The sequence below is a fragment of the Bufo gargarizans genome, chromosome 1 (genome assembly GCF_014858855.1).
Source record: "Bufo gargarizans isolate SCDJY-AF-19 chromosome 1, ASM1485885v1, whole genome shotgun sequence".
NCBI lineage: Eukaryota > Metazoa > Chordata > Amphibia > Anura > Bufonidae > Bufo > Bufo gargarizans.
The window spans coordinates 172,296,875-172,312,940 of record NC_058080.1 but is presented as its reverse complement, the minus strand read 5'-3'; the positions used below and the strand labels follow the sequence as shown (position 1 = coordinate 172,312,940).

The 16,066-nt window shown below is 45.1% G+C and overlaps 1 protein-coding gene across 2 annotated transcripts in view; it reads right to left on the bottom strand.

Annotated features, from left to right (window-relative positions):
* Window positions 1–16,066, bottom strand: part of MAP9 (microtubule associated protein 9) — a 134,489-nt gene that overhangs the window by 86,546 nt on the left and 31,877 nt on the right. The window contains exons 1-3 of one of the 2 annotated variants that reach the window (XM_044299143.1): window positions 12,229–12,268; window positions 6,250–6,567; window positions 2,659–2,876 (exon numbers count right to left, since the gene is read on the bottom strand). In XM_044299143.1, coding sequence (XP_044155078.1) covers window positions 2,659–2,876; window positions 6,250–6,493 — 462 coding nt within the window. In that variant the 5' untranslated portion in view covers window positions 6,494–6,567; window positions 12,229–12,268. Of the gene's footprint in view, window positions 1–2,658; window positions 2,877–6,249; window positions 6,568–12,228; window positions 12,269–16,066 lie in introns of those variants that run through there. The other variant, XM_044299082.1, reaches the window with a different exon arrangement.

The window sequence follows — 16,066 nt, the reverse complement described above, 5'->3', positions numbered from 1 at the left end:
TGCAACACAGAACAGCTGGTCCCTGATGGAACAGTACTATCCTTGTCCGTTATACGGACAATAATAGGACATGTTTATCTTTGAACGGAACAGAAAAACGGAAACGGAATGCATACGGAGTACATTCTGTTTTTTGTGGACCTATTGAAATGAATTGTTCAGTATATGGAACCCCAAAAAAACGGAACGGAAATGGATAAAAAAAGTTTGTGTGCAAGAGGCATTACACAGAGAATACTATCAATCACTGATAACACCTCCTCCGTGTACAGCTATCAGTGACTGACAGCTATCTCTATATACACACTTACACAGGGAATGGTATCAATCACTGATAACACCTTCCCCATGTACAGCTATCAGTGACTGACAGCTATCTCTATATACACACTTACACAGGGAATGGTATCAATCACTGATAACACCTTCCCCATGTACAGCTATCAGTGACTGACAGCTATCTCTATATACACATTTACGCAGGGAATGCTGTCAGTCACTGATAACACCTTCCCCATGTACAGCTATCAGTGACTGACAGCTATCTCTATATACACATTTACACAGAGAATGCTATCAATCACTGATAACACCTCCCCCATGTACAGCTATCAGTGACTGACAGCTATCTGTATACACACTTACACAGAGAATACTATCAATCACTGATAACACCTCCTCCGTGTACAGCTATCAGTGACTGACAGCTATCTCTATATACACACTTACACAGGGAATGGTATCAATCACTGATAACACCTTCCCCATGTACAGCTATCAGTGACTGACAGCTATCTCTATATACACACTTACACAGGGAATGGTATCAATCACTGATAACACCTCCTCTGTGTACAGCTATCAGTGACTGACAGCTATCTCTATATACACACTTACACAGGGAATGGTATCAATCACTGATAACACCTTACCCATGTACAGCTATCAGTGACTGACAGCTATCTCTATATACACACTTACACAGGGAATGGTATCAATCACTGATATCACCTCCCCGTGTACAGCTGACAGTGACTGACAGCCATCTATGTATACACACTTACACAGAGAATGCTATCAATCACTGATAATACCTCCTCCGTGTACAGCTGTCAGTGACTGACAGCTATCTCTATATACACACTTACACAGAGAATGCTATCAATCACTGATAACACCTTCCCCATGTACAGCTATCAGTGACTGACAGCTCTCTATATACACACTTACACAGAGAATGCTATCAATCACTGATAACACCTCCCCCGTGTACAGCTGTCAGTGACTGACAGCTATCTATGTATACACACTTACACAGAGAATGCTATCAATCACTGATAATACCTCCTCCGTGTACAGCTATCAGTGACTGACAGCTATCTCTATATACACACTTACACAGAGAATGCTATCAATCACTGATAATACCTCCTCCGTGTACAGCTATCAATGACTGACAGCTATCTATGTATACACACTTACACAGAGAATGCTATCAATCACTGATAATACCTCCTCCGTGTACAGCTATCAATGACTGACAGCTATCTGTATACACACTTACACAGAGAATGCTATCAATCACTGATAATACCTCCTCCGTGTACAGCTATCAGTGACTGACAGCTATCTCTATATACACACTTACACAGAGAATGCTATCAATCACTGATAATACCTCCTCCGTGTACAGCTATCAATGACTGACAGCTATCTGTATACACACTTACACAGAGAATGCTATCAATCACTGATAATACCTCCTCCGTGTACAGCTATCAGTGACAGACAGCTCTCTCTATATACACACTTACACAGGGAATGCTGTCAGTCACTATTACAGGCTCTCCCCTGCATAACTGAAGTCAGAAAAAGCAGAGATATCAATGTATAAATTTACAAGTTTCACTGAATCTTTACCTACAGAACTATACATCTATCTGCTCAGCTCCTCCTGCTCTATAACATGCTGCCTGCAGACTGCATGGCATTTTGTGCTGGCTGGTCCTCTTTAAAATAGGAGCTATTACCACCATTCCACCAATGACAAGTAAATGTCATTATTCCGAATAAAGTAGCAATTATAGAGCATCTTCCCTCATAACTCTGTGTTGTTCATTCCTCCTAATATGAATAAACTGACAACTGGTCATTACCATTCTCCTTGTGAGGGGGGGTCTGGCTGCCCACATGGACAATGTCACAGTGTGCGGGGTGGCACCCAGTTGTCAATGTATTCATACATTTCTAGGGGAAATTATAGAGAAACAGCTATAAGAGAAAATGTTATTTTATGGGGAATAATTGTATTTAATAAAACAGACGTGTCAGGGGAGGTGACAGGTCCAGTTATAATTCAATATGCATGAAGGCTGCATCATGGGATAATGTCGCCTTAAATGCCCCCCATAATTTCTTCTATCTGTAAAATTAAAAGGCACAGAAAATAAAATCATTCTTTCCAAGCGTTCACCCGAAGTCCACAATTGTCATCATGCACCTACAATTATAATCATCACATCAAGGGCAAAGACCACTTATGCAGACTGCCGGATTTGAAACACAATGTACAAAATGGAAATAATTCTAATTTAAGCAATGAGTTATAACGTTTTCTTCAGTCAAAAAGAGGCATAGAGTTGTGAACATTGTAATTACCTCTGGGCTGGATCTCTCCGAGAGAAACTGTGTTTTAGAAGCAGAAACTTTATCATTAAGTCTCATTAGAGAAGAAGGAGCAGAGAGTGAAGTCGGCTTGTCACTGGAGAACTTTCCCTCTGCTTTGTCTTCCAGGTGACTGCTTCTTCCAGACAAGTGGCTATGCGGTGCAGTGGGCTTAAAGCTTTCGCCGAGCAAAGAGACGCCAAATCCTTCAGCTGGACATGAATGACATATAAATTATTAACAGCAAAATCCTATAATTGCCTTTTTCTTAAATTAATCTTGTTTTAATCGAGAGTTGAAGACTTATGTTAAACCATACACATTATGCGAACCGCACTATAGATTATTATTGAAGACACTTTGCTGCCACCTAGTGGTCAAAAAATAATTATTCAGTTCTTATAGCCTCATAATCATGATTATTATGTCCTGCCATAGGGAGAAGCTATGACTAATCCTACGCTCCAGGGGTTGTGATGTATAATAATATTCCATTAAACCTATCAAGTTGCATTCGGGAGAGCATAAATCTGATATTTTAAAATGGATGATAAATGAGTTGTGTTAACAAGAAACATGTTCTGAACGTGGCCTGTTTTGCGTTAGCACTGTTTGAAAAAGAGATTTATCATTGCCATACTTATAGCCATAACCTCTGGGGATGCCGTTCTTACATGCTGCCATGGCACATGTGTCCTATAACCAGGCAGTCCCATAGAGAAAGGGAATATAGGCACCCCGTTCTCATGATTGCTGGGGTCCCACCGATCAGACACTCCCTATGGTATGGATAGGGAATAAGTTCAAATCTTGGGAAAAACCCTTTAACTGGTGAGTATTGTCTGTACCTAATCTATTGTTGAATTTCGTAATTGAATAGCATAGGTGAAAATAGTGATCTCTGTAATACTGTACATTATTAGGGAAAAGTGTCTGATTCTGCAGTGATTTCCCTGCTCACGCACTATTCTCTGCTTCTGAACTGACGGATCAAATCCATGCAAGGCCATACACAGCCCACTGAAGTCTATGGAGAGGGGAGGGAGGAGGAGTTGCTGAGACTGACAGAGGCCAGAGAGACCAGAGGCAGCTGCAGGTACCACTGAGTGACTTATCTACCCCAGAGCTGGATTATCAAGAGAAATTGTCACAGATCAGCAGGTGTGAACCCACGGTGCCACTGACTGGCTATACTCTGGAGGGGCGTGTCTAAGCAACTACCTGGTTTTCACTAGAGCCTCAGATGGTGAGGATAGACTAGAGCCGTTAGGGTAGTTGCCAGGGGCTACTCCAAGAGCAATCCCCAAGTCAGTGGCAGCTGGTCCAGGCGGACCAGGAGGTACCCGAGTAGGTACCGGAAGTACAAGTGTAGTCAGGCAGGCAGGGACGTTACCAGGACCGAAGGATAAGGCAAAGACATGATCAGACAGGCAATAGGTCAGGGCAGGCAGCACAGGTACAGGTCAGGCAATCCGGATCGGCAACAGGAGAGACGAAGCAAGCAGGCAGGGATCAGACGATAAGCAGAGTCCAGGGACAAAGTATGGATCATGAGCATACGAGAGTATCAGGAACCAGCAAACTCAAGGACCTTGACACTGAGGCATCTGGGAAGGGGGCTGAACTACCTTAGTACCTGCAGGAGAGCCTGGGTTGGTCAGCGAGGTCACGTGTCCCAACTCATGCAGCCCAGGGAGTTATGCGTACCACCCCTAGGCCCATGTAATCAGACACCAGCAATAAGCATGCTGTGGCCAGGGCTGCGTGGAACCTGTGGAGCGGAATCCTCAGCACCACAGCACATGAAGCGACAGAGCCCAGGACTGCAGCGATGGACGGCATGATCACCGCTGAGCACAACACCCAGGTCCATGGCGGTAAGATGGGGAACAGAGGCGTACAGCAGCCGCTGTTACAGAAATATTATCCAGCTCTAGAGTGAGATGAATCTATCACCAGATGCTGCAGCTACGTCTGGGCTCTCTGTTCCTCTATCTGCTATAAGCTGACGTTTGTGTACAGACATGTAGGAATTTGTTCAGTTGATTCAGAGACAGTGATCAGAGCAGGGGCAGAGAAATAATGATAACTAATGATAGTCAGGAGAAAATATTTACTGATGTCTACAATGTCACAGGCAGGAGCTGGGGCAGCTGGACTTATAGGAGATGGCTAAATAAGAGATTACCATAGTTGTTAAGCTTTTGCTGCCATCTAGTGCTAAAGACCAGCACTGCATTACACAGCTTTTTCTACTGCATTTCCTGAGTGCCGATTTATTAGTGGCTTAAAGGGGTTTTCCGCTTTTTCTATATTGATAACCTATGCCGATCAGCTGTATGAAGGGAATGCAGTGCTCGTATAAGAGCTGTGTTGTCTTCACTGTTTATCTGCTCACTGTAGACATTGGCAACAGTGGCGAGCAATGTAGATACAGACTTTTCCTTCTCATTCGCTTCATGTGAATAGGAGGAGGCCGTCCCATTGACAACATTAAAGCAGTGAGGATAGGTCATCAATATAGGAAAAGCAGAGAACCCCTTTAAATCTATCCCATGCAGTCAGAAGGTGTGCTAAATTTATCACAAATCTCGCGCCTCCAACTACCAACTCCCTCCAACTACCTGTTCCTCTGCCCATAATGGGCACAGCAGTGCGTAGGTGCGGGACAAGTGTGGAGCGGCGCAGGCGCAAGATCTGGGAGGGAGAGGAGGGGGTAATAATAGGAAACAAGGGCGGGCCAGAGGGGTGAAAGAGGTGTGGTTTTCTGGGCACATTGCCGAGGGGCCTGGGCACTTGCTGCAGTACCACTGCCTCTGGGCACTTGCCGAACCTCATTAGCATAAGTTTAAAAAGTCTTTTTTTGAAGATCTCGGTGAGGGACAGAACATATAAAGGTACCATTGTAATGTGGGCAAAGGAGTCTATAACCTGATCTGAGCCGTCTAAAAGGCTCAGATCAGGTAACAGACTCCCTTTAACCATCTCTTTTGCAGATAACTAGAGAGGGGTGGCTGCTTTAGATGCTGCTATCTCCTGAATAGTAGCAGCTAGAAACATGCAACTGGTCTTGTTTGAAAGCTTGCTTGACATTCCACGCTTTTAGACAATACCAGAATGACAACAACATGTTCAGTACAGGAGAAGATATCACTGAAAGAAATCAGAATGCTGTGAATGCAGCTGAAAGTGAAAGTAAAAGCAGGTTTTACCACCGATTATTCCCGACTCGATTTCTAACAGTGATTTCTCCCCTGTTGCTTGGAATTTAACTGTCATGTTAAATGACAGCTGGAATGTCAGCTTTCAAACAAGACCAGAAGCATGTTTCTAGCTGCTACCATTCAGGAGATAGCAGCATCTAAAGCAGCCAGCCCTCCCTGCTCCAGTTAGCTGCTTTTCCCACTGCCCGAGGTGGACTCGGGCAAAACAGTTAGGTGGTTTCAAGACACTTTCAAAACTGCCTAGTGAGTTACAAAAAAATTTAAACTATATAATAAACCTGGTGCCTGGCACATCCGCCACCTTGTGATTTAAAGATCCACTGAAGGAAAGGCATAAAATATATTTTAGTAAATCTCTTACATGACAGTGAACTTTTAATCTTGGATTCTCTTGGCTTTGGTATGGGTTTCCTTCCTTTGTCATCTGTCTTCGGCTGTGGCTTTACTTCATCGAGTCCTGATTTCATGAAACCATCTTGATAGTCCGGCTGGATGATATTTTCCGTGCTCTTGCTTTTGTCAGAGAGCTTACTGAAGCTTCTCTCTGCTTGGCTTTTTTTAAGGAAGGACATCTTTCCATACAGATCCACCTCGTCGTCAGACATGTTAAAATTCTGAAGATCTTTTTGCAGTTTTGACTCAATCGTTTTTGTCTTTCCAAAAGACACGTCTAAGCTATCTGAAATAAAGCACATGAAAAAGACCTCAAGTTCAGTAACAAGCACAAAGAACAGAACTATGGACAAAGAAATCGGAATTAATTTACTACTTACATATATACGGTACACAAAACCATATATACGTAAATCTTTCACTAAAGGGCATCTGTCAGCAAGTGGCTGACCCGCTACATGTGCGCTTGGCAGCTGAAGGCATCTGTATTGGCCCCATGTTCATATGTGCCCACATTGCTGAGAAAAAATGATGTGTTAATATATGCAAATGACCCCTAGGAGCAACAGGGGCGTTACCATTACTCCTACAGGCTATGCTCTCTCTAAAACTTCCGCGTCCTCTTCACTAAAGTCATTAAAGGGTTAACCAATAAGTGCTTTCCCGGCCAGTAAGGCCTCATACACACAACCGTACCTCTTCTTTTGGTCCGCAGGACTCCAGCCATGTGTGTTCTGCATTTTGCGGACAGCACATGGATGATTAACTTTTTTGCGGCCCCTTGAAATAGTGCGTTGTGACAATGCGGCCCCAGACCAAAAAAGGTTGTGCACCCCTGTCCTAGAGGCTTATTTGCGTATATTAAAACAGCAATGTGGACACATATGAACATGGGACCAACACAGATGTCTTCAGCTGCCAAGAGCACATGGAACAGGTCAGCCAGTGCCATAGGTACAAATCTGCTGACAGATGCCCATTAACCCCATATGAAGCAACATTGTGCACAGATCCGATCATTAGGGTAGGTCATCAATATTAGATTAGCAGGGTTCTGACTCCCAGCACCCTCCAACGATATGATTTCAGAGCACGCAGTGCCTCAGAACCAGGAACAGCTTAGTACACTGTGTGGCGGTTGTGCCTGGTTACTGCAGTTTGGTCCCTTACAAATTAATGACGAGAGAGCTCTAGCAACCAGGCAAAGCAACTATACTGAGTTGCTGTCATGGACGGCACTAGGTTAAAACATTTGGGGCCCAAATGTACTGCCTGCTAATGAAAAAACAGGGCGAACTTCTGACCAGGACTCTGCAGGAGCTGAAGGACCCGTAATGACATCACAGTCAGGTGATCTGTGCTAGAGGCAGAGCTCAGTGGTGGAGCAGGACCTGCGATGATGTCACCATCATGTGATCAGTGCGGGAGGGGGCAGAGCTCAGCTGTGAAGAGAACTAGTGGAAAAGACCCCGTGATGACTTCTGTGACATGAGGAGAGGTAAGTGAAATGATACATTCAGTGTGAGAGACAGAGGAATGCTTGAAGTTGTAGTTTTCCTCTCTCAGACCTCCTCCCTGCTTGGTTGAAGGAGTGATGTTATTTACATGGGAATATGTTAGGGCTGAAGGGAGGGATGTTAATTACATGTGGAGGGATGTTATTTACATGGGACTGTATGTTAGGGCTAAAGGAAGAGCTGGTATTTACACGTGGAAGGATGTTATTTACATGGGACTGTATATTGGAGGGGCTAAATGGAGGGGATTGGTATTATTTACATGGGACTGTATATTGGAGGGGAGTGATGTTATTTACATGAGACTGTATGTTGGAGGGGCAAAAGGGAGGAGAGTGATGTTATTTACATGGGACTGTATGTTAGGGCTGAAGGAAGAGCTGGTATTTACATGTGGAAGGATATTATTTACATGGGACTGTATGTTGGAGGGGATGAAGTGAGGGGAGTGATGTTATTTACATGTGACTGTATATTGGAGGGGCTAAAGGGAAGGGATTGGTATTATTTATATGGGACTGTATATTGGAGGGGAGTGATGTTATTTACATGAGACTGTATGTTGGAGGGGCTAAAGGGAGGAGAGTGATGTTATTTACATGGGTCTGTATGTTGGAGGGGCTAAAGGGAGGAGAGTGATGTTATTTAGATGGGACTGTATGTTGGAGGGGTTGAAGGGAGGGAAGTGATGTTATTTACATGTGACTATGTTGGATGGCTGAAGGGAGGGAATTTATGTCATTTACATGGGACTGTATATTGGATGGGCTAAAGGGAGGGGATTGGTGTTATTTACATAGGATTGTATATTGGAGGGGCTGAAGGGAGGGGATTGGTGTTATTTACATGGGACTGTATATTGGAGGGGAGTGATGTTATTTAGGCCTTGTGACAGCAGTTTAAGCAGTGTCCATCACACGGCCATTTTTATAACTAATACTGGTCAACAAAAAATAGGATATTTCCTATTTTTAGCGGTGAAATCAATGGGACCGTTTTTAACGGCGGTATAGACAGGAGTGCGCCCGTGTAACGGCCGATAAAAACAGGTGCAGTAGGGATAAATTACGTTTCTGGAGTTAAAATAATTTTAAAAATACTCACCTCATCCAACGGGCGGAGAACCTGACATTATTAATGCTGGGGGCTAATATTGGGAACATTAATAATGCTGGGGCAACTATAAGGGACATTATTAATGATGGGGCCACTATCGGGGATATCAATGCTGGAAGCCACTATGGGGGACATTATTAATGCTGTGGGCCACTATAGGGGACATTATTACTGCTGGGGGCCAATATTGGGAACATTATTAGTGTTAGGGGCCACTATGGGAAAGATTATTAATGCTAGGGGCCACTATGGGAAACATTATTACTGCTGTAGGCCACTATGGGGACAATATTACTGCTGGGGGCCATTATGGGGGACATTATTACTGCTGGGAGCCACTAGGGAGGACATTATTACTCCTGGGGGCCACTATGGGGGAATTTCTTTTTGCTGGGGGCCACTATGGGAGACATTATTTATGCTGGAGGCCAATATTGGATCATTATTTACAATTGGGACCATCATAGGAAGTTAGGATAAACCAATGAAATGTATCCGTTTTTAACAGATGGCAAGAAAATGGATGCACAAAGGGTTAGAAAATGGTCATAAAAACTGATAGCGTGTATTTTTTATTTTTACATTCGTGTGCATGTAGCCTTACATGGGACTGTATTATGGAGGCGGTTTGGCAGGGAGTGATGTGTCTTACATGGGACTGTGTTTTGGATGAGGCTGAAGGGAGGGAATTATGTTATTCACATGGGCCTGTATGTTGGAAGGGCTGGGGTGTTATACTTTCTAAGGGCACTACAAGGAGGATTATAACTAGAAGGGGCACTGCAGTGAGGCATTATAAATACAGGGGACATTGGGGGTATGCTTATACATCAGCCTTATTACTACTGAGGGATCTGTAGAGAGCTTTATTACCACTGGGGGAACAATAGAGGGGCCTTATTTCTACTGGGGGCATTATTAATACTGGAGGGCTCTTCCACTAATAGCAGGAACTCTTGGGGAGCATTATCACTGTTGCGGGCACTGTATGTACACAGTATCACTAATGAGTGCATTCTAGAAGGGGATTACTATTGGTGAGACTTGGAGGAGGACTAGTACTATGGGGGGGACTATCTGTATGACACTGATATTTCTTCAGGATAGTATTTAGGAGTATTGGGGAGCACAGCGAGCAGCAGGATAACATTGTTGGGACTCAAGGATGGGGAGAATAATAGCAATGTGAGGAGCTAAGATGTGTGTGTGTCACACTCTGGAAAGACGAGACATGGTTGAAAGAAGTTGTCCAGACCAAAAGGAGAAGATGACGACAGAGAAGATCTACATCAGAGGAGATGTCACCTTGGAGGCAGTGGATGTGAAAGGTATGTGCTGCTGTATAGTCCTGTATGTTTCATAGTGTAGCAAGTAAAATGTCTTCAGTGCTAGTGCGGGCGGTGGGGAAGCGGGGGTGGCATCGACTGGGGCCATATGCATTGGGGCTTTGGATCTTTTGAGACCATGGCAAGGCCCCTGATTGCCGTGTCTGGTTACTAGAATGTAGAGAGTTGTGCTTGGTTCTGGTACTTTGCAATCAGCTGATTGATAGAATTGCCGGGAGTACAGGGGGGTCTTCAATAAGTTATCTACCCCAGCATGTTCTGTCTGAGTTAGAGAGCTGAGCTTGTCTGTGCAGGTTGAGACATGTCTGGATATACAACACACAAAGTAGCAATTCAATCTAATGAAAGCACTGGAAGTGATAGGATGGCAAGTGCAGTACAGTGGGGAACTACAATGAAAGTGAGGGATTTGGAGCTTGATCCCGTTGTTAAATTCCATGAAAGTGTGATTGCTGCATATGGTGATGATGCACCTTCCTACTACCAAGTAAAGCTTTGGGCCAAGCAGTTTAAATGGGGTTGGAAATCAACTGAAGGTGACCCCATTCAGGGCGACATGTCAAAGCATCTTCAGACAGAATGTGCCGTAAAGTGAAGGCCATCATTTTGAAATATTGTTGTGTCAAAGTCAGTGTTATAGCTCATGAATTAGCCTCTTCAGTTGGCACAGTTTCCTGTATCATCCATGAAGTTTTGATAATGTCAAAGGTCAGATCCCGATGGTTGCCACGAATTAGACCTGCTTAGAGAAAATCCAGGAGACTTTTATTCTTAAATTATTACAGGTGATGAAACATGGATCCACCACCAGGATCCTGAGACCAAACAAGAGTCCATGCAATGGAAGCATAAAGGGTGACCAACTCCAAAGAATTTTTTTGTGCAGCTGTCAGCTGAAAAGATCATAGCAACAATTCTTTGGGATACAGAGGTAAAAGTCCTGGAAAACCTAATCAGCTCAAGTTCAGTTAATTTACCTCCTTCCTGACCAGACACACTGAACAGTACATGCGGCTTTCAAAGCCCAAACAATTTTTCATTCAGTTATTTAAAAATATTTGCATCTTTTTTCGCTGATACATGGGACTTTATCCTTATGCTAGGGGTGCACCGAAATGAAAATTCTGGTCCGAAACCGAAACCGAAAATTCAGGATACCCCTTGACCGAAACCGAAACTGCCTTTTTGCCCAAATACTTTTAAAAGACCCCCCACCCCATAACAGTGCCATCCACAGACCCCCCCCCCACCTCATAACAGTGCCATCCACAGACCCCCACCCACCCCATAACAGTGCCATCCACAGACCCCCACCCACCCCATAACAGTGCCATCCACAGACCCCCACCCACCCCATAACAGTGCCATCCACAGACCCCCCCCACCTCATAACAGTGCCATCCACAGACCCCCCCACCTCATAACAGTGCCATCCACAGACCCCCACCCACCCCATAACAGTGCCATCCACAGACCCCCACCCACCCCATAACAGTGCCATCCACAGACCCCCACCCACCCCATAACAGTGCCATCCACAGACCCCCCCCACCTCATAACAGTGCCATCCACAGACCCCCACCCACCCCATAACAGTGCCATCCACAGACCCCCCCACCTCATAACAGTGCCATCCACAGACCCCCACCCACCCCATAACAGTGCCATCCACAGACCCCCACCCACCCACCCCATAACAGTGCCATCCACAGACCCCCACCCACCCCATAACAGTGCCATCCACAGACCCCCACCCCATAACAGTGCCATCCACAGCCCCCATTGTACAATTAATAGATTAATAGAAAATAGCGGGGAGGGACTGGGAGGAGGAGCTGGGGGCCGGTGCGTTCACTGTTCTCCGGCCCCCAGCTCCAGTAGTTATAAAATGTTGTACAATTAATAAGAAATCTATTCATTTGGCCCCCCTCTGCAGTATTACATTCAATACAGCCACATCATACTCACAGGGCTGTCATCTTAATGCTGGCCGGCCGGGCAGAGGAGCGGCAGCGTCACAACTGACGTCATGTGCCCGGCCTACTTTCTGAATGAAGGAGGCGGCGCAGGCATGTGACGTCAGTCGTGATGCTGCCGCTCGTCTGGCCGGCCGGCCAGCACAGCCCTGTGAGTAGGATGTGGCTGTATTGAATGTAATACTGCAGAGGGGGGCCAAATTAATAGAATGCTTATTAATTGTACAACATTTTATAACTACTGGAGCTGGGGGCCGGAGCACAGTGAACGCACCGGCCCCCAGCTCCTCCCCGCTATTTCCGGCCGATATGTAAAAATATCGGCAGAAACAGATTAGGTGCATTTTTTTTAGACCTAGAAAAAAGTAAAACAAAAGAGTTTTCAAATATTAGGCCCAGTTACAGGCAGAATAAAGACTCCTAACATGCCCTGCAGAGCTGACCCAGGTCTGCTACAACCCAGCAGCATATACAGTTACTCAGGACCTGGGGAGCCCATAATACAGTCCTGATCAAAAGTTGAAGACCACTTGAAAAATTGCAAAAAATGATATTTAGCATGGCTGGATCTTAACAAGGTTCCAAGTAGAGCTTCAACATGCAAGAAGAAATTGGTGTGAGACAACATTTTTTGAGCATTCAATTTAATGAAGACAACGAATAAACAGAAACAGGCTGGTTTTCAGCTGATCAAAAGTTTAGGACCACACCTCCCAAAAAAAACTAAACCCCCCAAAACAGAAATCCAACCTCCAAACAGGAACTCAGTAATGAGTAGCTCCACCATTATTGTTTATCACTTCAAAAATTCGTTTCGGCATGCTTGATGCAAGCGTTTCCATGAGGTGAGTGGGAGCATTTCTACAAGTGGTGAAGATGGCCGCACGAAGGCCATCTACTAGGGATCGACCGATTATCGGATTTACCGATATTATCGGCCGATATTGAGGTTTTTGAACGCTATCGGTATCGGCATTTATTTTGCCGATATTCCGATAGCGTATGGGGAACACAGATCGCGCTGCTGACAGCGCTCTCCGTGTTCCCCTTAGCAGCACAGGGGAGAAGGAAGCAGTGTCTCCTCCCCCTGTGCTGCTGCTGCTGCCGCCAATGAAAGGGCAGGGGACAAGAGGAGGGGAGGAGCTATGGCCACTGCGCCACCAATGAAGCTTAAGCTCTCATTTATTCATATACAGGAGGCGGGAGCTGCAGAATCAGATAGCCGGCTCCCGACCTCTATGAACTGTAGCTGCGATCTGCGGTAGTTAACCCTTCAGGTGCCGCGGATCGCGGCTACAGCTCATAGAGGTCGGGAGCCGGCTATGTGATACTGCAGCCAGCTCCCGCCTCCTGTATATGAATAAATGAGAGATTAAGCTTCAATGGTGGCGCAGTGCGCCCCCCACATTAAAAGCATTGGTGGCGCAGTGCACCCCCCCCACAGGATCCCCTCTCCCCTGCTCCTCCGATCGGAGCCCCAGCAGTGTAATCCTGGGGCTCCGATCGGTTACCATGGAAGCCAGGACGCTATTGAAGCCCTGGCTGCCATTGTAAGCTCCATGCTGCTGTGTGCACAAAGCACAGAGCAGCAGGGACAGTGTGAGCTCCTATTCACTCTGATGGAGATCTATCAGGGTGAATAGGACAAGGGTTCTAGTCCCTAAGGGGGCTAAAAGTTAGTAAAAAAAAAACAACTAAATATTACGTATAAATGAAAAAGAAATAGATTTACAAAAAAAAAATACACATTAACAATAAACATTAATTTTCAGCAGATTTGTGGGAATTTTTATATTTTTTTTTCAAAAATGAAAATTCCCAGAATATCGGTATAAATTATCGGCTATCGGCCTGAAAGTTCACAAATTATCGGTATCGGCCCTAAAAAATCAATATCGGTCGATCCCTACCATCTACTGTCTGGAACTGTTGTCCATTTTTGTAAACTTCCCTTGCCATCCATCCCCAAAGGTTCTCAATTGGATTTAGATCAGGGGAACACACAGGATGGGCCAAAAGAGTGATGTTATTCTCCCGGAAGAAGTCCCTTGTCTTGCGGGCATTGTGTACTGTAGCGTTGTCCTGTTGAAAAACCCAGTCGTTACCACACAGACGAGGTCCCTCAGTCATGAGGAATGCTCTCTGCAACTTCTGGACATAGCCAGCAGCCGTTTGACGCCCCTGCACTTCTTGAAGCTCCATTGTTCCACTGAAGGAAAAAGCACCCCAGACCATTATGGCGCCCCCTCCACTGTGGCGCGTAGAAAACATCTCAGATGGGATCTGCTTGTCATGCCAGTAACGTTGGAAACCATCAGGACCATCAAGGTTAAATTTTTTCTCATCAAAGAATAAAACTTTCTTCCACCTTTGAATGTTCCATGTTTGGTGCAAAGTCCAAACGAGCAGTTCTGTGGCGTTCAAGGAGACAAGGTCTTTGAAGACGTTTTTTGTTTTTGAAGCCCTTCAGTCTCAGATGCCGTCTGATGGTTATGGGGCTGCAGTCAGCACCAGTAAGGGCCTTAATTTGGGTCGAGGATCGTCCAGTGTCTTGACGGACAGCCAATTGGATCCTCCAGGTCAGTGCTGATGAAATTTTTTGGGGTTTTGTTCCATAACCCTTTAGGATCATTTAAGAATTTAAGAAATTCCAAATGACTGTCTTACTGCCTCCCACCTCAGCAGCGATGGCGCGCTGTGAGAGACTCTGCTTATGCAGTTCAACAACCCGACCACGTTCAAAAAGGGAGAGTTTTTTGCCTTTGCCATCAACATGTGACTACCTGACAGAAAATTACAATGAATCCACATCTTTGCACAAATTTGACCTTTTAAAGGCATGTGGTCCTAAACTTTTGATCAGCTGAAAAACAGCCTGTTTCAGTTTATTCGTTGTTTTAAATAAATTGAATGCTCAAAAAATGTTTTGTCTCACTCCCATTTCTTCTTGTTGCATGTTGAAGCTCTACTTGGAACCTTGTTAATATCCAGCCAGGCTAAATATGATTTGTTGCCATTTTTTAAGTGGTCTTAAACTTTTGATCAGGACTGTAGCTGAAGCAGGGAGAGACGTGGCTTCTCCCTGATCTGTACACATCAATAGAGAAGGCAAAGGTGGTAAAAATGTGTCTATGTCTTCTCTATGGGGAGCCTGGCTGTCACGGACAATGGGCTTCAGGCTCCTGTAGCTTCATAAATAGCATGCAGTTGTCATCTCTGCAAGGGGAATCAGGAATGTCCTTGCAGACATAGCTGTGGACCAATCAGACATATAATATCTATGCGTGATCTGGACTAGGTTAAAGAGGTTGTCAGAGTTAATTTTTATATATTCTTTTTATTACTCTTCTTAAAGGGAGTCTGTCACCTCCATATGGCCATATACAGTGCTTACATGGCTCTGTAGCACACCTATAGAGGATTGTAACAGTACCTTTGTTCTTTTCTTTAGACCTGCACAAGCAGGAAAAACTCATGTGCAAATGAGCGCTCGCAAGTGCCCAGGGGCTGCGTTCAGTGTGTAGGTGCCCAGGCTGCTCTGCCTTCTTTTCACTTTACTCCTCCCCAGCCTCTGCCTTTGCCCGCCCTCCAAGTCCGACCCTTTCGATGAGGCAAGAGACTTGGAGGGCGGGCAAAGGCAGAGACTGGGGAGGAGTAAAGTGAAAGAAGGCAGGGCAGCCTGGGCACTTACACACAGGGGCGTACCTAGAGCATTTGGCACCCGGGGCGAACCCTTTGTTTGGCACCCCTTGCCCCCCCGGCCCCCCCCCCCCCCCCCCCCAGAAAGTTAAGAAAACATGCACAAACTTTTTTCAATGTTTTCAATAATA